The sequence below is a fragment of the Diceros bicornis genome, chromosome 15, assembly GCF_020826845.1.
Source record: "Diceros bicornis minor isolate mBicDic1 chromosome 15, mDicBic1.mat.cur, whole genome shotgun sequence".
Taxonomy (NCBI): Eukaryota; Metazoa; Chordata; class Mammalia; order Perissodactyla; family Rhinocerotidae; genus Diceros; species Diceros bicornis.
The window spans coordinates 63078803-63103604 of NC_080754.1; the positions used below are offsets into that span (position 1 = coordinate 63078803).

General features: G+C 41.2%; 1 protein-coding gene across 1 annotated transcript in view; it reads left to right on the forward strand.

The window, feature by feature from the left end:
* Positions 1-12893: 12893 nt before the first annotated feature.
* LEKR1 (leucine, glutamate and lysine rich 1) overlaps positions 12894-24802 on the forward strand; it is a 185409-nt gene continuing 173500 nt past the window's right edge. Inside the window, exons 1-2 of the mRNA XM_058556444.1 lie at positions 12894-13506; positions 15716-15805. Of these exons, the coding sequence (XP_058412427.1) occupies positions 13294-13506; positions 15716-15805 (303 nt within the window). The 5' untranslated portion in view covers positions 12894-13293. The remainder of the gene's footprint in view (positions 13507-15715; positions 15806-24802) is intronic.

A 24802-nucleotide genomic window follows, 5' to 3' on the forward strand; every position in this document is an offset into this window, starting at 1 on the left:
AAAACCTGGACTGGTGCCTTGCACTGCACCTGTAATAATAATAATAACAACAATGAGGATGATAATAATAATAATAATAATAATAATGTTTTTGAATAAATTGATTATTCTCTCTAAATCTGTTTCCTCATCCATAAAATGAGGAATGTGATCTTGATGGCATTTAAATTTCCTCCTTGTTCTAGTGATCTAATTCTGCAATAGTTAGGGGGACTCCGTACAGCTGATACACCTCTGTGGGTTTTGTTCTGGTTTTTATAAAAGACAAAAGGATTTGCTGCCAGCATTGGCATTTAGTCTTTGCATATTGAATTCCAATATTCAGAAAGGGCAAATCACTTAGAATGGCAACATATGTATAATTTGCTAACAATGTTGGGGTTAATTTTTCTCTACCCCTCAAAGATCCCCATCAGTTTTAGTAACAGTCCCAGCATTTTCTTCCATTCCTTATAATTTTTTTAAAAAACTTTTATTTTGGGATGGTAGAAAGCTGATCTCTATTAGTTAATTGTCCACAGCTATGCTACTATAAGGTCTTTTCACCTTAAAACTTTAGGATTTCATGGAACAAATCCAACGTTGCCAAGCATTCAGATAACTGTTTTAGAAAATAATCTCCTCACCCACTGAGCCAAAAACAAACCCGTTCTCCAATTGTTGCCCTATTAGAGATGAGGAAATAGGCTCAGAGAGTAGTATGACCAGCGTACAAGCTAGTAAATGGCTGAGCCTGGTTCTGAGCACTTTTTAAGGTGCCTTTGTGTCTTACTATTATCTTATTAAGCAATTGGTACTTATACTCTCGTGCCCCATTGTCCACTATGCAGCTAGAAAGTTAACGTGCTCTGGAAGAGGGCATGCACAGAACATAGTAGAATTTAGGACGTTTTCCTTAGAAAATAGAACATTTCTTATTTACATTTGAACAGATTTGCCAACAAAGGCAAATATCATAAATCTAAAGTGAACAGCCTGAAAAGGCACAGTGAAAAACACCACAGTAGGTGGATGAATTCCGCAACCCTAAAAACAAAGGTTCCTCAAGGCTCAGACCTCCTTTATGGCCTGCTGTTTTGGTGTGGAGTCTGAAAGACCATCTGTCTACTTTGTGTCTGACTTATCTTCCTGTCAGACAGGAACTGGAATTTGAACTTTGCTCTCCAAAAGCCAAAGGCCAACTAATTTAGAAGGAGACTCTCAAAATCAATGATGGTTTCTTCTAGTTTCATTTGTTCTGTCTAAAGTGATTAAAGGATTTGATTCCCAGATAACCATGATCCTTATTGCTATTTTTACAAATCACATTAATTTCCATACTTAGTTCTGATCACTTGTGGCATTCCTGAGGCAAGTCTGGATGCATATGCAGCATTCCACCCCCAGCGCCTTTTCAAGTTCCCAGCAGACTCCAGTGCTGGTGAGTGATGATACCTTTATTGTACTAGCCCCAAGGTGTGGAAGTTGTTTCCTGTGGCCTAGACTCAGCCCCACTCTTCCACTTGTTGGAACATCTGCAAATACTTTTTTCATTTCAGAGGCATCTGACCACAGCTAGCCTCCCATCTGGATTGCTTCCTTTCTCCTGATTGCTCACGTAAGGCATCAACAAGCCGGGAAGGCACTGAGCAAGACAGAAACCGGGAGACCATGGGGATTACAGTGGAGTGCTTGGAGGTTAGTTCCTATGGGTTTTCTCAGACTTATTCATTCATTGATTCATTCACTCATCACCCTTTGTCAGGTGGTACTAGCAATGCCAATGTCAACAAGCAGCGGTCTCAACCTCACACAGCAAACAATCTATTGCAGGCTTCATTTATTGTCTCAAGGTAGGGCGTTAGATTAATCAGTTTATAGTAATAAAACATATTTACCAAGTGTCTTATATGTGTAAAGTTCCACAATTGCTTTAATTCTTATCTTTAGTAGGTATAGAGTTTATGGAATATTTAACTTAATCTCTTTGTTTCCTCACCTTGAAACTGCATAAAATGGGAAGCAATACACTCTAAAGGCTTTTGTAGATAATAATCATTCATTAATTTAAGAAATACCATAGGAATCTTTCCCTGATAAATGAAATGATAAATTGTGTAGTGCAGAGTAATCATATTCCTTCATATGTTTCACTTGCTTTAGGCCTGTATGTTAAGCACAAAACTGACTGCTTAACTATTGTTAGAAAGAGACTATATTTTAAAAAGTGTTAATGCAGTTGGATCATTTTTATGCTCTTATATATTAATTCCAAGTTTTTTATATATATTATGCACACATTTGCACATTTTAATAAGTTACCTTTAAACTCTCATTTTATTATAATCAAATCATACAAAGATCTAATTAACTCTGTCCCGGGAGTTGTTAAGCAATAATTATACCTTCAAAGCACCAGGAGATTCAAGGTATATACAGGGCGTGGCCCATCCACTCATGATTTCAAAAGCACATGGTTCTTCAGGTCCTGTTGGGGCTCATCTATTTGCACACCTCCCCTGCAGGAGTTTGGAGTAATCAGGTCACTACATCCTGACACTGCAGTCTCTGCCACTCATTGTTTGCAACCTGACGTAATGTCAACAGACCGCAGAGAAGTTAGCAACAGGAAAAGGAAGACGCTTTAATTCCTAAGGCCATTCCCAGGGTTCAGCAGGACATATATCCTATATCAAATCATCTGATATCAAACCCTACAAATGAGCTCCGCCAAAAGGTTGAGCCATGCTGTCTGACTGTATCATGTTATCCAGTTGCAGTGCAATACCAAGGCACCCTGTTGTGAGCTGACGGTCTTCCAAGTTTGCTAAAATTGAAAAGGCAGGTTGTTGCTCTGTCAGTGCTTCCGTTTTGCTGCAGAACATTTCACACAGCACCATGCCTTGGCTAGTCTTCATTTAGCCAAGATCTTAATTGGACACCTTGGAAGCTGACAGGGGTTAGTTCACTTCTCCTTCAGCCTTGGCTTCTCCCCACTCCCCAAGGTTCCCTGTCTTACGACTCATAACAGAGCAACGCTCTTAAAAACAACATGAAAATACATGTCAAGGGGCAGATGGGAGCTAGTTGCCTGAGAACTCTGAAGAACAAAGAGAGTGGCTCTGTGGTGCTTTGTTCAAATTAGAACAAGACACCCCTTCCTCAGGTGGATGCAAAGCACGTGTCGCAGCAGATGAAGCTTGGGGCTGGAGTTCAATGCCTACCTACCTCCTCAGCCAGGCACCATTTTGCAGTCAACAAACAGCACAAGTGTGTGGTGCCCTGGCAAAAAGGGCATGAATAGCCTGAAAACGATGGCAGAGGGCATTAAGAACGAGGACAACTTGAGGACAACTTTGACAAGGAGAAGGATGGAAAACAGACAGTACTGTGTGGTTTTGTCTTATGATTTTCTAAATAGAAGAGACTGATTAAGGATGGTATCTGCCTTCTTAATCAAGTTAAAACGACTGTGGTGACTTTTCCTTTCCCTCTGGAAGGATCTCTTCTAAAAACTGAGACCAGGAAGGGGTTTTACATTTACACAAAGATGTATGTAATGTATTACTATTCTGAAGGTGATGTGCATTTAAATAGAGACCAAAGCCACTTAAACATTACATAATGGGTCAGTTTTGTCTGTTCACTGCTCTATCCTCGACACCTAGGACAATGCCTGATTGAGTAAATCTCTAATCCTAGACTTTCAGTCCCTGAGCAAGAGAAAATTACACCAAGATGTCTCGCCTTCAAGATTCCACAGACCAAATTAGGAAGAGTCATCAAAAATTAGTTTTCTCCTAGGCATTTCACAGGCTGGAGGTCTCAGCTCTCTTATAAAATACCATCATCACAAATACTACTCCAGTACTGAATATTTAAAACTTTCATTGCACATCATGAAATATTTGTCAACTGACAATGAAATGTCTATAAGCCAAATCTTTTCTGTAAGGATGCAGCCTCCCACACTGTATTTCAGTACTTGATAGACTAAGTACAAATGAAAAAGACTTGGCGGCACAGTTGTATTTAAACATTATTTTATACTTACGTAATTTTATACATGGATTGTCATAACAGTGGTGCATTATTTATAATAATTGAATATATCACCTTCCTCCAAAGATTTCAAAGCATCTTTGGTGAGTAAGGAACAGTGCTCTCCACACCTCTGGTGAAGTAGGTAGGCTGTAAGCATTATTTTATCATTCCAGGATCACACATGAGTCAGTGGCAGGGCTGGCATTACTCACTCATGACACGAGTTCACAGCTCTAACCATCAGAGTACTGCCTATGCATTCATTCACTCACTCATTCTCTCCTTCATTCGAAATACTCATTTGATGCAGTTTGTCAGGCACTTGGGCTCAAGTCCCGACTTCCTTACTGAACTCACAGCATATGAATGTTACTATCTGTAAAAGAGAAAAAATATTCTCATAAAAAATAGTTAAAATTCAGAGCAGATTTTCCTGCATATGGTGCTTAATCCTAATTGTTCCAGTGACATACCTACCAGTGAGTCCCATGTATACTATGGAGCTGACTGAAACACAAAACATTTAAAGACAGACTCTCTCTTATGTTATAGATGTTAATCATGTGTCTATAACATAAGGCTTAGTTTTTTGATGTTTGCTTGGTACAGCTAAATACTTGCGTTTTCTGTGTCTAATTAGAAGTTTCAGCCGTGTATTACAGTTGAGTTGGTACAAGATGTTCAAGACCATCAAAAGATGAACGTAATGGCTTCCTCGTGTCATGGACTGAATTTTTTTTTTCAGTTCATTTGTCCTTTTAAGTAATTTTACTATTTGTACCCTCTCTCACTGAATTCACAATTATTCCTCTTGCCAAACCACGCCCCCACTCTTGACTGTACAAATTCAGTTTCATGCATGCATATGCAAGCCATGTGCACCGTCTGTTAATAAAGTAACATAAACAAATTATAGGCACATCTTAATGATCTTTGAGTTCTGTGTTCGAGTGGTTTTTAGACGGTTACCTACCGGCGCACTGTAAGACCCTGGCTCACAGAGGTAATTTTCAGCGTGCGCCTCGAAATCCAGTTTGCTCACAGAGCGCAGCCCCCTAACTGTGTGAGCTGCATCTTGACACTTTCCTTCCCCGGCTCCCAGCCCCTCGCCGCCCCTGGGAAGGCTTCTGCGCCCCGCTCGGGGGACCGCGTGGAAGCGCCGCCTCGCCCAGCTCCCGTGCCGCAGCGGCGCGGCCGGGCGGGGGCTGCGTGAGCCGCGGCACTTCCCGCCGGCGGTGGAGCGACCGGCCGGGCGCCGCCCGGCTCCGCACGCACTTCCTCGCCGCACGCGGCGTCTGGTGAGAGGCGCCCCGCCCTGCCGAGGCGCGGGGACACGAGGCCCGCCTGGCGTGACAGCGCCGCCAGCTCAGCCTCCGGAAAGACGGCCACCGGACGTCACCAAATTCCCAAACGTCCCCAGCGCTGGCCCTCCCCGAGTTCTGGAGAAGGCCGGCCGTGGGCTCAGTCACCCGGGCGTCAGCGCGCCGGCTTCCCGGCAGTCGGGGCTGAGGCGGGCGCCCTGGGGGCCCTCCCGGCTCCCTGCCTCGGGCGGGCGCCCGCACCCCGTCGGCGCGCTGCGGGGCGGCCGGGCATGGCAAGCTGCGGGCCGGCGCCGAGGCCGCGAGGCCGGCGGGGCGGGCGCGAGACCCAGTCATCGCCCGCGCCCTCCGCCTTCCTCCGCCCGAGGTGGCTGCCTCACAGCAGCGGAGACGGCCCCTTGTCGGTTAAAACGAGGGCATCGCCGCTCGGGAGGCGGAGGGCGCGGGGGCGGGCGGAACCGGGATTCCTCGGGGGATTAGGCGGCCGGCTCGGCACGCGAGGCGGATCCGGGCCGCCAGGAAGCCCCGAGCCAGCGCGGAAGGGCGGGCGCGGGCGGCGGGGCGGGGCCGCCGGGTTGCGTGACCGGGTGCCGGGCGGCCGCACGCACTTCGTGCCCCGGGCGACCCTCCCGCTGGCCCCGCTGGCGGGCGGGGAGGCGAGTCACGCTATGGCTCGGGGACAGGGCCGAGTTCACCGCGCGGGACACGGCGTCTCTGCTATCAGAACGTGGTACCGCTGGGTAATAACGCCGCGCAGACAGGCTGTATTAAAGGAACGGGGAAGCCGAGCTGCTCGGTCAAGAAGCAGTCACGCCAAGGGAACTTGACAAGCAGAGCTTTCAAGAGGCACGGCGCACAGGTGCGGCTCGTGGGACGTGCGGACGCAAAGGAACCGGACCGAGGACTGCGGCTCGGAGAAGCAAGTTTAGTCCACTCTGCACGAAGATTAATAGCAGAGTCGTGATTCTGTGCATGCTGCCGTTCCTCCCAGAAGCGTTCTTTCCAGTGTTTTATTTTAAAATCGAAGGTGCCTGAGTTCCCTCCATACTAACTGGGGAGTATAACCTCTTTTACATGGTGACTCAAGAGTCCCAAGGGCATTTAAAAAAAAAGGTGACTGACGTTATAGTACGCCATAATCTAAGTTCCTTCTCAACATCATGTGAGCAAAAAGTGGTTTTCGCTGATATCTGTTCATATAATTCAAATGATTGTAGGTTTTTAGATAAATCAAGTTTGGAGGGCAAAACAAAAATATTTACACCAAGACAGTTTAGCATAACACCAGTCAACTGAAGCTCGCATAATTCGACACTAGCTTATTTTCTATTTATTTAAACTTTGATTTGATGGATCTGTGCTCTTATTTATCTCCCTGTTATGATTACCCTTAGGGCTATGGTGCCTAGTCACACACACAAACACTTATTTTTGCTATACAAGTAACACACCGTTATAGAAAAGGAAAAATCTCCTGGTTAGGATACCTATCATAAACTCCCAGGAAGCCTTTTCAAAATACACATGTTCACCTCTCAACTTACCACATGTGGAAAGGGAGCAAGATTCACTGTTTAATTTTAACATCTTAGCCCAGCTAACTCAGACTCTCACTTAAGTGTAGGTAGGAATGTTTGTTCTGTCTGCTTAGCACTCTTCCTTTCTCCTGGGACAGAATGCCCCTCCTCCTCAGATTCTGCTTCTGCTTCTACTCTTCTAGACATGTAATTAGAAAGGGAGTTGTCATCACGCGGCCTTGTCTACCTGGTCCCCACAATTGGTCAGGAGGCATGTACCTGACTCCTCATGGCTTCAGTGATTTGGTCAAGGGATTGGTGTGTAACTCAAGGTGTGCCAAACAGTCATTTCCTGGCATTTTTCTAACTGGTGGTGGGGAACAGAAGCCTCCTCTCGTCATCTTGGTGGCAAAACTGAACTGTCAGCCAGCACTGCCCTGCCATGTGCAGAGACTGTAAATGAGGATGGAACCAGCTCTCATAAGTGGTCAATTCAAAGGGCTGAGACTCTCTGACTCGCTAGAGTCCCAGAGTCTGTGTCTGAAGTGCTCACAGCAGTCCTGCTTCCTGCTTCCCGAAGCTTGGCTGTTCAGCATTTCTGTTGATTCTGTGAGGTGCCCTGCTATCCTGAATACTAAAATACACATTGATAGCAATAATTAGCAAAATGTGTATTTAGAATCCTATTTAAATACAACTTTTTGGATTTAAAATACTATTTTTAACTTGCTTTTTTCACATAAGCCAGTGGGACATTAATCACCAAAGGACTACATCATCATTTCCAACAGCTGCACAGTTTTGTTTGCTATATCAATATTTCACATTTTGGTATTTCCAATTTGTAAACATGAAAAACAAGATTGTGATTAACACTAAATATATGTGCTAATAAGAAAGAACTTTCCCAGAAGCTTCCAGCAACCTTCTCTTGGAGCGTGTTTGGTCAGAATTGGGTCATTGGCCCATTCCTGGTTTAAATCACTGGTAAAGGGGAAGGGGCTAGGAGAACTGACCTAATCTAAGCTCATTCTCAGAGTTGGGCTGATTCACACATGTGCTTGGGGGTTGAGAGAAGGGCGGGTGAAGAGGTCTGGGTTCCTGAACAAAAGGAAGAAGGGGGATCAGGTGTCCACTGCAATAGTTTTGAACATTTCTAGGTGTTTAAAACATAAGTGTACTAATTTTTGACTCCAAAAACAATATTTAAGAGTGCTAGTTGCTCTATACCCTTGCAAACCAGGGCTACTATAATTATTTTAATCTTTTTCATCTATTTGATAGATCTGGTAATAATATTTGATATTTTTTATCAATAGGTCATAAGAAAATATCTTTAAGATGTTTTACAACTCATTTAATGGCATTAAAACATTCTATGAGATATAACAAAATGACAGGAAAATTGCTATAATTTGTTTCCTATAAATTCCGTAGCTACCTAAAATTATAGATACAGAAACATGAACTTCATCTCTATAAAGGTAGAATGAAATCACTTCTGCCAATCACTTATCAAAACAAATGTGAGTTAGACTCTTAGATGCCTCATCAGAGTCCTATGGAAATCTCAGAAAAAAAGAAGCAATCATTTCATTAAACAAGCAAATAAATTCTACAAAGTTGTTTTTTAAATGCATAAAGCAATCATAAATTTTCAGTCTTTGCATTCATTAACATTTATTAAATGCTTATAGGCTAGATATTGGATGCTAAGAGTTTAATAAAAGGAATATGGGTAATTTACATTACAGATTAATCTCTTAAAGAACTATAAGTACCATGTTTTTGAGCACCAAATTCATTACAAGAGTTTTAAGTTAGTGCCGTTAGAGCTTTATTCTTTTTTGTTTTTAAATATATTCATGTAACAAATATTAAACTATATTTGGCACACAGTGCGTTTTTGGGTAAAGCTCTTATCAGTAGTGAACAGGCCACAAGAGAATATATTTACAGTCATCAAAGGTTTCACTGTAGTGCTTGACTTCCTTTTAATATTTGAGAGTAGATGTTAATCATTTAAAGGCCTGACTTGTCTCACTGGGAATTTTGTTCCATAATCATATTCTCGGGGCTAAAAAGAATTCAGTACACAATTTATTCCTGCACAGATGACAAAACATTTGAACTCCTAGAGAGAAATGCTATTTAAACATTGGGACTTTCATTTTATTAGGTTCTCAAGTTTACACTGCACATGTGATGGATTCAAAAATACACTGAGTGTAAACCCACAAACAGTATTTTGTGGCCAAAGCCACCTCCAGACTAGAGTTATTTGGGGTTCAAAATATACAAAGCAGCTTTGCAAAGGAGTCTGAAACTATAAATGTTGTTAGCAGTTAAAAAAAGAAAACAGTATTAGGAAAGAAAATCCAATCCACACCTTGGTGGGAATAAAATGTGTTGGGGTAAGTACAGGAAGCAAGTGGTCACTTGTAGCAGACCTCTTTTTTGAAAACTGGAAGCTGTATGGGAAAAGTTAGGAAGAAAGTAAGTTTAAGACAAAGTTCAGTTTCCAGAATTAAAGACTTTTGGGCTATTTACATATGTTACTAATCCATAGTAGGCTGCCGCCCCGTGAATAATGGCTGGCTGGCAGAGTCAGCTGACACATACCTGAGGACCAGGTGCTCCTGCTTACCCTCACATTCAGTCCAAGGACACTTCAGTGCTGGCCATGCCCTTGGCCACTTCCATCAGTGGGTAAAAGTAAACAATAAGTAGGATCTGACTGAGCTATCTTTGGAAGGGTTCTTTGGAAGGGTCAATAAATGAGACATTGTGTAATGAAGTGCCTGGCAAATAAAAGAGCCCAATAAATGTTAGCTTTTTAAAAATTCTGCACTTTCATTGGATGGAACCCAGAAACAGCAGTGAAACCTGTGGTTGCTTCCAACCTGGGAGGCCTGTCTGCAGTCACATTATTCAAACTTCTGAGGGGATAGCATTGTCCTATGTTTTGGTTCACAGGATAAAGATAAAGTTGGGCTAACTGAAATTTGGCCCTGCTCCCTTTGTACAGTCCTGGGCTTACTTTGAAATGAGCAATCTTGGGTATATTTCCCAATGTTTTTATCAGACTTGCACAAAAGTCCTGTTCTCCTACATGCTTTTCATGGGGGGAGGAGGAGAAGAAGAGAGGGGACATACTACTACTTACCAAAATGAATGGGATGAATTAAATATCTTTGTACATATTGTAAATATCTAAATAAATTAGGTAAATTCATAACAGAAACACAAGCACAAACACTGTGTTCTCATAAACGTTAATACTACAACACAAAGGTCTGGGGATTGTGTGGAAAGCCCTGACCGTTTAGTCACTTTACAGAGACTCTACTCCAAAACTAGTGAGCATTTTTTTTTTCTTTCAGGAGTCATTGATTGACCCACAGGGGAAAAAAGAATAATAAAGGGTCACAGAAGAGGTTAAAAGAAATTTAATTTAGTTATCACTAGATTATTTTTGAGTCACAGTAAAAAGTGAAACTTAGCTGATTTAAAATTTAAGAATAGAGTAACACAAAAACTTTATTCAGTATGTCCGATGATGCGAATATTTTAAATTCTACTTCAGTTCCAATATGGCCAATAATGGGGTGAGGAAAAGGAGAGGAAAAACAAAAAGGACAAAGAAAGAAACTGGGACTGAGAGAGAGAGGGAGAGACTGAGCCCAACAGAGAACTGAGGAAAAACAAGCACCAACACTGGGGAGAGGCTTACTGGATCACTTTTTTTTTTTTTTAAACCTATTTTGTAACATCCTGTCACAACTCTTCATCTGTGCTGTGGTCTTCAGGAATAACACTTTTCACTGCTACTCTTTAACAAAGGCTATTCTTCACAATTGATCAACTCTCTTTATCCTTGAATTTCTTCCTGGGCTTCCACTGTGCAATAGAACTTTCTTGGATGATGAAGATGTTCTATATATGTGCTGTCTTATGCGGTAGCAACAGGTGACTACTGAGCGCTTGAAATGTGGCTACTGCAATAAAGGAATGGAATTTTACACTTTATTTCATTTTTACTAAATTAAATAGCCACATGCTGCCATCTTCTTGGACAGTGCAGGTCTAAGGGACACCAACAGTGGAAGGAAAATTGGTCTCAAGGCCAATGTAGAGATGAATAAGTACAGATGAAATTAAACCACAGAATGAATTATAGCCTTTCAGCTGGATCTTCTCCCATCCTTAAAATGTTTCCTTTCCTTATCATATACAGAAAGTACTCAGGAAATATTATGATTGCTACTAATCATACTACTAGCCAAACTAGCCTCAGAACAGAGTGATCTTGCTTTAGGTGTGCAATTCCTGTTCCAGATAAAGCACTCAATGGATCTGGATGAACTGTTTTTTGTGCCCTATACCTAAACCCCCATTGTTACAAAAATGAGAACAGTTCTACCTTCATTGTCCCTCAAAGAAACATACTGAGGATGAATAGCTCTGAAACCTTTGTGCTTCTCATTAAGCATGCTCTACTTGATACTTCATTGGCTGTCCTCTGCAACCCTCAATGCTCTCTCCACTCCTCCAATTATTGCTTATCTTTCCAGATGAAGAAAGATGCTCTCTTTGAGGGGGTGGAAACAGAGAGTTGCTGGTAGACCTTAGGGCAAAAATATCAGTCAGGTTAAGTGTACAGGGTACCTCTATCCCCAAGACTTTTAGTGCTTTGAGGAACAAAGCTTTTAGGTGTTCAGTACTTCATGCTGTCATTTTCATTAATAAATAGCTATCAACCAGCAGTCTGACTCTGTTCCAGCACTGCTCTGCATCAATGGATCACTTCTAAATCTACAGATTTAAATTAACTTCCTTTGTATTTACTCAACCTTACTTCATTCAATAGTAGCTGCTGTCTCTTTCCCTGCTAGTGAGTCTCCAACCGTTTTGTTTCTTGGAAGAGCTGCATTTTTGACCTCATATAATCCCCAACGAGGAGATATGTGGGCTATGACTGAGTCACTTGCAAATCATACCAGTGGCTGCCCCTGCCTGAGTTAGTCACAGAGCATCATCCATCCTGGTATGCAGCGCTTGTCTCGTAGTAGGTCATCAATAAATCCTTGCTTTATGAATGAAGGAAGGAAAGTCAGTCAGGTATAAGGGTGGGAAGCCTTCTATAAATAAACAAATTGTGGACTAGGTGTCTCAAGATACCTTTTTTTTTTTTTGTGAGGAAGATCAGCCCTGAGCTAACATCCATGCTAATCCTCCTCTTTTTGCTGAGGAAGACCGGCTCTGCGCTAACACCTATGGCCAATCCTCCTCCTTTTTTCCCCCAAAGCCCCAGTAGATAGTTGTATGTCATAGTTGCACATCCTTCTAGTTGCTGTATGTGGGATGTGGCCTCAGCATGGCCAGAGAAGTCAAGATACCTTTTAAACTAAGCCCACCATCTTGACTACTTTTGCACTAGAACGAAAATTTTACCAACACTTTTCCAATTAACTTGTTCTGGCTGGAATGACTGAGACCAGAGATGCCCTTTACACCCATGACCTCTACAAGCCATGATGTCTCCTCTTTCCGCTCAAGAGTAGTAACTGCCCAGTGCTGGGTGCGCCACAGTAGCCCTAGAGCCAGGTGTGATAGTGAGATGGACTGTGGCCGCCACCCCAGGCAGCAAGTCTCTCCAACCCGCCGCAGGCCTGGGGACGTCTCCCTCCACCCCAGCAGTCGCTCCCACTACTCCAGCACGCCTTTCCCGCCTCGCCTCCTAAGCCCCCTCCCTCTCTCTCCCAGCGCTCGCGTAAGAGGAGCCTTTCCCTCCAGTCCCCGCCACGAGCTTTCCCGCTTCCGCCTGCGCGCTGGGCCGGGGCCGGGCAGCAGAGCCCCGCTTCCGCGTTGGCGAGCGGCGTGGGCCGCGACGTCACCGCGCCCTGACGTCAAGACGACGTGCGGCCCGGTCTCCCGGGAGACCGGGGAAGCCGTTTCGCACCCGGCGGAGTCGAGGTCTAGGTGAGAGACAATGAATGTCTTCCGTGAGCCCCGGATGACCCGGTACCCGGGACGCGGTTCCGGAGTGGAGGCGGGCTGGCCCCGGGAGAGGGCCGGAAAGCAGAGCTGGGCCCGCGCCCCGCCTCGTCTCCTGCGCCCCCCGCCTGTCTCCGAGCCCGCCCGGTCCGGCGCCCTCCTCTCCCCCGGAGCGCGCGGCTCGCGCCCCCCGCACCCTCCTCCTCCTCTTCCTGCCCGCGGGGCCCAGGGAACGGGTTAGAGCGGCGCAGACTGAGACCCTGCCAGCAGCGCCGGCCGGCCTCGCAGTTGGTCTCTGTTGGGCAAATCCCGCCGCGCCAGGCGAGTCTGGGGACGTGCACTTCCGCACTGGCCCCGGCGCCGCCGCGCGCGGTGCGGTGACTCGCGCCGGGCCAGCGGTTCTCCGCGGGGGGGGCCTGAACGCCGAGCGGGAGCTGATGGCCCAGCCTGACGCTGGTGTGAGGAAGGGCGTCGGAAGCAGCAGTCGAGGACGTGTGTTTTTGACATCTCCTCGTGATCCTGTTAGGCTCACAGATGCCTACGTACCTGCTGCCAGTTGTCGCCACACCCCTTGCCGAAGAGCAGTCTACACGTGTGTAATGGGAAAGAATAAAAGGGACTCATTTGATAAAACACGAAGTAATACAAGGGTAAATTAAAAATTAAAATTTTTTCCTGTTGCCAAAAAAGAAAGAGACCTTCCCCCTCCCTTTCTTGAGAAACCTCATAATTGTGAATGCTTCCTCTTTTTCTTTAATATGTATGCAAATCTTTTAAAGACCCAGAATGTATTTTCTCGAGGACCTGGGAGCCATTTCTGTAACAGGTCAACGTCAAGGAAGATAGCGCCCCTCTCTACGTATCACTGGAAGTTTAGCCTAGGGGCCTTACTTCTGGTAACCAAGTGCTTTGTCGTAGAGATATGTATTCTTGAGAACAAACGCAACTAGCTAGCACGAATGGCTACTTCAATTACCGGGTGAATTTAAAATGAACCATGAGAGAGTGTATAGCAAGCTGTGTGGAGGACAAGTTGACGTTTATCTTGAGAAATGTATGTAATGGATTGTATCTGCTTGGCTGTATAAAGAGTGGGATTTCTTTCTTTGTAATCTCATTAGCCAATTGGCCGTGATGTGCGTCACAGTCTAGTTAAATGCTTATTCTATAAAAAAACTTTTATTTCTGCATTGTGGAGAGATTTTCTGGGTTGGCAGGATATTTTTTTTTTAATTTTTCCTCAGTAATCAGAACCTGCCAATTCTTCCCCTTTGGTATAGTAAGGCCACAAGTTGGAATAGAATCACAGACAATGAAGATACTAAATAAAAACTGTTCCACTGGTGCCTTCTTTATACTGTCACTAGATCCATGCTCCCAAGTAATTTTTTGGGTGGAATTTTAAAAGGAGATTTAGTTGGTAATTTTAGGAAAAATTCTATTCCCAATAGAGTTTAATTAAGATGATGCCATCTTATTTTACTGATGGTGAGTCCACTGTAAAAAGGGAGAGATGAGAATAATGAGCCTTCTGTGAATAATGAGCTCTTACCACATCACCAAGACAGTCTGCCAGCCAACAGGTTATTATGCACCTGGCCATGTGGGCCTATGTTAACTATGCTAGTTAACTTTACTAAACACACACACTACATTGTGTTACGTTTATATGGGAAGACAGCCCATTAGTTATTTGTTTTAAACATCTGCTCATTAAAACAGGGGGCTTTGTGCTAACACAGGGAATGGAGACTTTTCTCTTCCAGCAATGGTTGCACGATTTAAAAAAATACTGCCACTGCAGGAATTTTTGTCAACTACAATTTCCCTGCCACCTTGCTGTGGCTGAGGTTGCTGTCTCTGATAGAGCACTATGCCTCTCCAGGCTCTCTTTGTCAAAATCCTGCCCTGATCAGAAGCAAACAGCCTCAGGAAGCCTTCACTAATTCCCCACTCCCATCAGAAAGATAAGTCATTTTTCTTTCCTGAACTCCTAGATTGTTCCTGGCCCTCAGGCCTTTTCCCTGCTGTGGAATTGTGCCTGTTTCATCTTACTTTGCTGCCTCTCGTCATCCCTCACTCCTTAGATGTGTATAAACATTTCTCAGTCGTGAAACTGGACTGTCTATTCTTTCTCCATATTTGGGAAAGATTAAAAAAAAAACTCAAAATGCTTCTCCAGTCATCTTGTGTGGTTTTATGGAAGTAGTCATGGAGTTTTATATTGAATTGTTTTATTAGAAAATGAAAATCTATTAAAAGTAAAATATCTGCATAAAAGTTATATAAATGTCCATCTTAGGTAAAATCGATGCTTGGCTTCTCATGCTGTGACGACTCTGTTCAGTGCCTGCATATCATATTTAATCTAACTCTAAATATTTTTTTCTGTACTTCATCATTTAAACCAACATTCATGTCACTATTGTTTTTCTTCTCTGCTTAACTAAAAGAGTATATTTAGGTATTTTTCTACCAGCTTTTCAGAAAAACTTGTTTTTTTAAAATAACTGAAATCAATGAGTCTCTGTAAAATTTTAAGTGATCTTTATTCCATACTTGCAAAACAAATAATTAGTAGTAAACCACCACAGAAATTACAATTAGACTGTAAAGTTCTAAGAAAGAAAATATCGTTTCTAAGTCAGTAGTCTCTCTCTGTAGATCCTTCCTGTTCTGTTGACCTAATAACTAACTGAGAAAACCCCAGTTGTACCTTGTAACATTGAGTTGATGAAACAAACATCTGTTGAAACACTTATCACCATTCATCCCCAAATACTCCCAGGAATTTATATCTTTTAATTTGAATTTCCTTCAAATTATTTCAATTCTGACTATTGCCATCAATGTTTTTAGATTATTTTACTTCAGAGCTCCCTCAGTATATTTTGGGAAATTATGGATCGTCACATTCCCATGCATGCATTACCTGAAGAAATCCAGAAGGTATGATATTATATTGTGTTATTACAGCATAATCATTAACAGCATTTTAACAGAAAATTCTAAGACCTAGGGAAGTGAATTGAGAGGTTTTATATTTGTTTTGGTTAGGAGATCTTCATTGAATTGGTGGAACGGGGGAGGGAATAATCATAATAGTCAGAATTGCAGAATTCAATTCAGTGCAAAGAATGTTTGACCTGCGAAAGAAGACAGATATGTGATTCCAGCAGTGTTTGACCAGGTGTTTGTGTAGCCCTTGTGAGAAAAGGGCCCGGGAATGTCCAAATACTATATTTACATATTTTTCTAGCAGCTTTTCAGAAAAAAACTTTTTTTTTTTAAAGACTTGAAATAAATGGGTCTGTTTAAAATTTTAAGTGATCCTTATTCTGTATTTGCAAAACAAATAATTAGGAGTAAACCACCACAGAAATTAGTAATTAGTTTGTAACTTTATATGATGTTAAATTTTCAAGTCTCTCTCTCTATGGGAATCTATTTCAGTTTCACCCTAATTCTTGCCACTTACCGTGCACCAGGCACTGTTTTAAGCCCTTTCATTTATACCACTCATTTAATCTGTTGACGATCAGTTCTTCTTCACAGTTTCTATGCTACTCTCCTCTGTGTTAGTTCATATCTGTCCACAGGCAAAGCATTTCTCCCGTGTTTAGTTTGGCAATGTCTACATTGTTAACAGTGTGATTTTAAAAATATCTCTTTGAAACTAATTGACAAATTGTGAATTAAAACCCCAAACCTTAGCTATCATTAATCATTCAGGATGTTCAGTAAATCTATAGTCAACTCTTAATAACCACCAATCTGTTACTTCTTAATGAAAAATTGCAGTCAACTCTCAGATATGCTTTTGTGCTCTGTGCGTCTTGCTTTGGGCTGCCTGTTAGCATGTACTGATTGAACTTGATGCTTACTGTTACTATATGTCCTTCAAATTTATGTAAACTGTGACCTACCAGGAACTGGAAGGGAAGTTCAGTTACCAGAAAAGATCTTTCAAACAATTGTGTTTAATTCACTTCACTTTTTAAGTTGAGTGTAAGAGAGAGAGAGAGGTCATCTATGCTCTGCTTATCTGAGAAATGGTGCTTATATGTGTTTGAAGACATGGAATGTCCTTCTCTCCCTCAGCTGAGTTCTTTCAATATATGAGTCTGGTGTGGTAGAGATTAAAAGGAACAAAATGGGGCGGCCCGGTGGCATAGTGGTTAAGTTCGTGCGCTCTGCTTAGGCAGCCCAAGTTTTACAGCTTTGGATCCTGGGCGTGGACCTACACACCAGTTGTCAAAGCCATGCTGTGGCTGTGTCCCACATATAAAGTAGAGGAAGATGGGCATGGATGTTAGCCCAGGGCCAGTCTTCCTCAGCAAAAAGAGAAGGATTGGCAACGGATGTTAGCTCAGGGCTAATCTTCCTCAACAACAACAACAACAAAACAAATAAAAATAAAACAACAATCTGCAAGAAACAGTACACTTCAGATGCCAATCATCTGTCAGGAAGAGAATATATCATGACATGAAAAAAATAACTCTAAAACACAGTGTATGATTTAAATGTCATATAAGAGAGTGCCTTCTCTGAGAATGGGGATGGTCACGGGAGGAGTTTTGTGCAGGAGATGGAACTGGGATTGGCCCCTGAATGGTGAGTGTTTCCATAGACAGACGGGGAATAGAGCATCCCAGGCCAAGGGAACAGAAGCTTCCTGGTGAGAAAGAGCTGGCCAAGTTAGAGAATGTTTAACAATGTAAATGTTTTGAATACATGAAAGAGTATGTATTTATCTTGACAAGGTTTCTATGAGAGTTGTAGAATGTTTTTTCTCATGTTTAAGGTACTTTATAAGTAAATTGTTTAAAAACGCTAAAACCAAGCATTTCGTATATCTACAGTTATATTCTCAAAGCAGGAATGGCAGGCAGCTGTCCGTACAATGCAGAGAAGTGGGGACGCCAGGAGCAGCTCAGCGGCCTAGGGCCCTGGACCAGTATGCTGATTGTAGCCTTCGTCTTGCTGAATGTTTAGATGTAAAGTGCGGCTGTGCACTTGTTCAGACCCACGTTATATACATTTATACAGCAAGTATTCATTGTCTGTTGTGTGCCAGACACTGTTCTGGGTACTTGATTATAAAGCAACCAAAATGTATACATGCTACGTGCATCCCGCAGCCTGTTAAAGCACAGTCTGAGAACAAGTCAGTTACTTGTTTTCCATAACTTCTTACCTGTGTTTGACTCATCTAGACTGTCCCTAATGTAAACTTGTGAAGTTGCCTAGTGATCAGGCAGTATTATCTATTTAGTCAGCTTGCATACATCATTCTATACAGAATCATGTTAGATAGATAGACAACTTATAATGACAATAGGAACACTTTAGATTAGAACCATTTCATTAGTAAGAAAACAAATCATTTTTTTTCATAATGGCTTGGAAATTGTCCTCCATTTCTTTATTGGTTAGAAAAGGATGTGAGGCGGGTGGATCAGTGTGCAGTAACAGAGAGATCTCTCAAAGGCTTTTTTTTTCTTGTTCTCCTGTTAACTTTTGTTAGTTTTTATGCTGGCTTTTCTTTCTAGAGAAACCCCTGCTGTGTTTCCTTTTTCTTTTGTGTCTAGGCAAGGAAGGTTAGTGTAGAAATCAGGGAAGAGAAAGGGAGGGGAGCCTTTCCTCTTTCTTTCTTTCTGTACTTTTGCTGTATGATATGGAAATGGGATGGTTGATAAATTACATGAAAGATACGTGATAAAGAATGTGGAAATGACTGTACTACACTGTACTATTAATAGCAAAATACTAGTAGAAAGAATTGCAAGAAACAGTAAAGGTGGTGAGGGAGATGGCACCAAAGGGAAAGTGTGAAGGGGAGTGTTGATGATGATAAGCTGTAGTTAGAAAATTCATTGCCTGATCAGAGGGCTAAGATTGTTAAATCATCTCCTCGCGGTCTCATCTTCTTGGAGAAACTTAGGGAAGAAAGGATAAGATAATCTTTTGACTCCCATTCCTGGATCTTTTTGCTTTTTATCACAGTTTCTGACTGAGCATAAGATACATCTCAAACTTCCATATCCCCAAGTGACAGAAAATGCACCACAGGCCCATGGCTGGACAGCAAGACCACACTCATCTCCTTTGTCTGCTGCTAGACTCGACAGTTTACTTCTACAGGGCTTGGACCATGTCTCTAAATCTCTCTCTCTAGACTGAGCTGCCTCCTACCTATCTCGGACCTCCGATAACCAACAGCTTTACTAGAATTTTCATCCAGCATTTTGAAAGCAGAATGTGCTTGTAATGGTAGTACAGTTCTGTGTTTAGGATTTCAAACTTAAAATCACAACTTAAAACTAAAACAACACTAACAGATCAGCAAAGTAATAATTCTATATCTTTTCCCCTCCTGAATGTCAACACATTTTAGAGGCATATGGACTCCTCTTTTTAGAAAAAAAGCAATGAGCAACTTTCCTTTTGCTGTTTTTGCTAGGGAACATACACAGAAGTCAAAACACCCCAACAAACTAGTGGAAAAATCGGCTATTTTGCAAAAGTAAAACTGATCTCTTGTTTTTGTAAATGGTGACAAAATGAACACTTGTAATAGGATTTTAGCTTCAGGAGATATTTATTACCACAGGACACAAAGTAAAATAAAGAGACCAGAGTTGTTTATTTTACAAAACAGAAGTGGCAGTGCAAGGGCTGGAGAGCACACTGTTCTTTCTGGGATAACAATCCCTTTCCCTAGCAGTAACAGCTCATTTTGTCCTGTTTCAGCAAAGTAATTTTAGTACTTTGGAACTTTGAAATTTATTCGGAATAACAGTTTTATATTTCCAAGCACAGGTTGTCATTGCCAGAAAAAATAAACTTAATTTTCCAGGTCGTTTTGGGCCACTGTGGCTAGGGTCAGATTTGGTGTTGAGTTAAAGTAGAGGAGAAAGAAAGTGCAAATGGTCCTGGAATTGTTAGCACTAGCATCCTGGAGCAGGAGTGGTGTGTGTATGTGGGCGCAGGTATGTATGTTGTGTTTTTAAGCAATTGCAGTTTTAAAACCTAACAGTAAAAGAAAGAAGCTGCTGTGTAATTTTTGGAGAGACCATTCACTTAATATTGTGACCCAAGAAATTCATTAGGAAAAAATTTTTTAAAAAAATATTACTATGAGGGGCCAGCCTGGTGGCGTAGCTGTTAAGTTCATGTGCTCTGCTTCTGCGGCCCAGGGTTCACAAGTTCGGATCCTGGGTGTGGACCTACGCACCGCTTGTCAAACCATGCTATGGCAGCGTCCCTTATAAAGTAGAGGAAGATGGGCACAGACGTTAGCCCAGGGCCAATCTTCCTCAGCAAAAAAGAGGAGAATTGGCAACGGATGTTAGCTCAGGGCTAATCTTCCTCACACACAACACAGAAAAATATTACTATCAATCTTGAAAAATCTGCATTTGTCAATTTGTAGTCCAAAATACTTTTGCTGGCTGGCCATAGAGGGTCATAGAGTTTACTAAGATGAGGTTTCCTAGTGGGAAAAATAGATATTGGAGGAAATATACTTTGGAAGCATATTTAGATAAACATAGGTGTGTTATGTATAATTTATGTATGAAACCAACATTTCTTGAAATTGCTCTATAAATTTCTTTATGGATTAATTTCTGGTATTTTAGTCCCAGATTGATTTGTTTTTATTTTCATTATTTTAAAATTAAACTTCTTATTTTGAGATCATTATAGATTCACATGCAGTTGTAAGAAATGATACCAAGAGATCCCATGTACCCTTACCCCAGCTTCCCCTGATGGTAACAACTGTCAAAACTGCACTACAATATCGCAACCAGGATATTGACATTGATATAGTCAGGATATAGAACACTTCTGCCACAACAAGGGTTCCTCATGTTGCCCTTTTATAGCCTCATTCACCTCAACCACCCCCTTCACACACCTCCACCCCCAACCTCCACCCCCAATTCATGACCCCTGGCAACCATTGATCTGGTCTCCAATAATTTTGTATTTCAAGAATGTTAAATAAATGGAGTCATGCAATGTGTAACCTTTGGGATTAGCTTTTTTACTCAGTGTAATTCTCTGGAGCTTTGTTCAGGTTATTGCATGTATGGGTAGTTTATTCCTTTGTATTGCTGAGTGGTATTCCGTGGTATGAATGTACTACAGTTTGTTTAACCTGTTGAAGAAGATCGGGGTTTTTTCCAGTTTTTAGCTATTATGTATAAAGCTGCTATAAACATTCATGTATAGGTTTTTATGTGAACGTATGTTTTCATTTTCCTGGAATAAATGCCCAAAAGTACAATTGCTAGGTTGTATGGTAGTTGCATGTTTAGTTTTTTAAGGCACTGCCAAACTTTCTAGAAGGCTGTACCGCTTTACATTCTCACTAGCAGTGTATGAGTCATCCAGTTTCTCTGTATCTTTACCATCATTTGATGTTGTCATTAGTTTTTATTTTAGCTTTTCTGATAGGTGTGCAGTGATATCTCATTGTGGTTTTAATTTGCAATTTCCTAGTGCCAGATGATGTTGGATATCTTTTCATGTGCTTATTTGGCATCTCTGTATCCTCTTAGGTGAAATATTTCTTCATGTCCTTTGATCATTTTCTAATTGGATTTTTTTGTTTTACTGTTGAGTTTTGAGAGTTCTTTATGTGATCTATATACTAGTCCTTTGTCAGATATGTAGTTTGCAAATTTTTTTCCTAATCTGTAGCTTTTCATCCTCTTCACAGGGTCTTTTACAGAGCAAAAGTTTTACATTCTGATGAAATCCAGGTTATAAGTTTTTCCATTTATGGATCTTGCTTTTGGTATCAAGTATATGAACTCAGCCTAGTTTAGATCCTGAAGATTTTCTCCTAAAATAATATTTTATGTTTTACATTTAAGTCCATGATACATCTTGAGTTAATTTTTGTATAGGGTGTGAGGTTTAGGTCAAGATTCTCTTTTTTTTTCTTAACCTATGGATATCCAATTGTCCAGCACTGTTTGTTGAAAAGGCTATCTTTCCTTCATTGATTTTGCACCTTTGACAAAAATAAGATTGGCACATGTATGTATATCTATTTCTGAGTTCTCTATTCTATTCCCTTAATCTATGTGTCTGTCCTTCTGCCAATACCACACAGTCTTGATTACTGTAACATTATAGTATGTCTTGAAATCAGATAAAATCATTCCTCCCACTTTATTCTTCTATTTCAAGATTGTTTTAGCTTTTCCAGTTCCTTTGCCTTTCCATATAAATTTGAGAATAATCCTGTCTATATCTAAAAAACATCTTGCTGGAATTTTGATAAGAATTACGTTAAACCTATATATAAATTTGGGGAAAATTGATATTTTTAATATTTTGAGTTTTCCAACCCATAAACACGGTATGTCTCTCCATTTTATTTAGGTTTCCTTTGATTTCTTTCATCAGCATTTTGTAGTTTTCAACGTATAAGTCCTGTGCATGTTTTCTTCAATTTACACCTGAGTTTTTCATTTTTTTGAGCAATTGTAATTGGTACTGTATATATATATTTTTTTTTTGTGAGGAAGATCAGCCCTGAGCTAACATCCATGCTAATCCTCCTCATTTTGCTGAGGAAGACTGGCTCTGAGCTGACACCTATGACCAATCCTCCTCCTTTTTTCTCCCCAAAGCCCCAGTAGATAGTTGTATGTTATCATTGCACAGCCTTCTAGTTGCCGTATGTGGGACACGACCTCAGCATGGCCAGACAAGCGATGCATCGGTGTGCGCCCGGGATCCGAACCCGGGCCGCCAGCAGCAGAGCGCGCACCCAACAGCCAAGCCATGGGACCGGCCCAGTACTGTATTTTTAATGTCACTGTCCATGTGTTCACTGGCTGTATATAGAAATACAATTGGTTTTTGTATGTTTATCTTGAATCATCGACCTTGCTGAACTTCTTAGTTCTAGGAGTTTTATTGTAGATTCCTTGGGATTTTCTATGGAGACAATCATGTCATCTCAAATAGGGACAGTTTTGTTTCTTCCTGTTTGATATGTATGTCATTTATTTCCTCTTCTTGCCTTATTGCTCTGGCTAGAACTTCCAGCATTATGTTGAATAAGAGCAGAGAGAGTAAATATCCTTGCCTTATTCCTGATCTTAAGGGAAAAAGCATTTAATTTTTCACCATTAGGTATAATGTAGGTGTAGGGGTTTTTGTAGATTCTCTTTTCCAAATTGGTTTTTAAATTGGTCGTGCAGCAAATTGACTTATTAATGAGGAAGGGTCCTATCTCAAAATGTTTCTCCCAATCTGAATGAAATTCACTAGCTAGACACTCACGGTTTTGAGTAAAGGCATCTTTTTTAATGCAAAGCCTCTTAGAAGGGTTAACATTTTGTACTGCTGTCACTCTTACCTTTATGGAATAGTTTATCTGTTTCTTTCCTCCTTGTCCAAGCACAAAAATCGTTGAATGAGTGGGGGAAGAAAGGAGGAACAATTTTTGGAGCAGAGAATGCCTCAGTTGGGCAGCAGGAGGTTACTGAGTGCCTTTTCTAGTTGAAGCACAGACAGAAGCTTTGAAAAGGATCTGAAGCCTAATTTAATCTTTTTAAAAATTTGCATCATTTTTATATAAATAACTATAATTTTAAAAGTAAAAACACTGCATTTGAGAAGTTTATTTTATAATTTAAGTGGTTCTGCATTTGTTTAATATTCTGCATTTGTTGATGCCTACTGCAAAGTACATCTTGCAGAAAGCAAAAACATCCTGCTACTGATAGCCCTTTTGTCAAAAATGACAGCATGTCATTATTTTACTTACAAAACGAGGAGATGATATAACACCAAGTCTTAAGTATGAAGCACAAATTATATTTAACAAAAAAACAGACGACTTTTACTTACTTCATTTGGGAACATAATTATAGTATTTCATATCTTCTCAAGTTTCACAGAAATGTCCTAAGTAATTAGCCCATGCAGACAGTGAGAATTTGAAAGCGTTATTAAATTTTTTCTGTTGCAGTTTTACTTACAGAAAATTATTTACAATTTCATAGTATTGAAAGCTTTTGTTTAATGTACTTATTTAACATAGATCACTCAGTGATTCAGGTTGTACAAGGTGAAGTCTGGAGACTACCCTTATGGACCTATTATCTTATAATTGGTTGTCTTGTTTCCAAGAACATAAAAAATATCATGTTTTGGCTTTCTTTGCTGAAATTCTAGAAGACCTGTTGTGTAAAATGTATTACTTCACTTATTTCAGCTTTCGCCGCCCCCACCCCCGGCCCCCCAGTGATTGGTATGGTGGAATAACATTCTAATAGCTTTTACAACTGTGAAGTTTGTACCATTTCTGTTTCATATGTCAGGCTGCAAATAAGCTCCACCCAGCAAGAATTTTCTTTAGAATAAGGATATGGCACTTTGCCAGGAGTGGAGCAGCAACTGTGATTAATAGGCAGAAGGTTAAGGATGAAAGTGCCTTGGAGTAAGCAATAAAATTTTCAAATTGATGAGAAGGAACCAAAACTCACAATGGGCAGAGGGATTGTCAGAAAATACCCATCTGCTCTGAATTAGTTCGGGTCTCTTGACCTGAATGAATTATATTTTTGAGGACTTATAGTACCTTTGAATGGGATTGCGGAGCTAATCTTGGTGATCTTTGAGGACATGTAGAGAGTAAGAGCATAATATACAAATGCCAATCCATGTAAAGCGGCCATGAATTACGGCCAGTGAACTCAATTTCAATCCCAGACAAGATTCTAAAATGTAATATTAAAGGGTGATTTGTGAGAACACATTAGAGAAAACAGTAACCCTTGGGCCAATTTTGTGTTCGTTAAGAGAACCAGATGTAGTCCTTGCCATTCCATTTTGTGTAGAGTTACTAGATCCAGGAACTGTAGTAGGCATAGAATATATGGACTTTATGAAGGCATTTGGCAAAGTTTG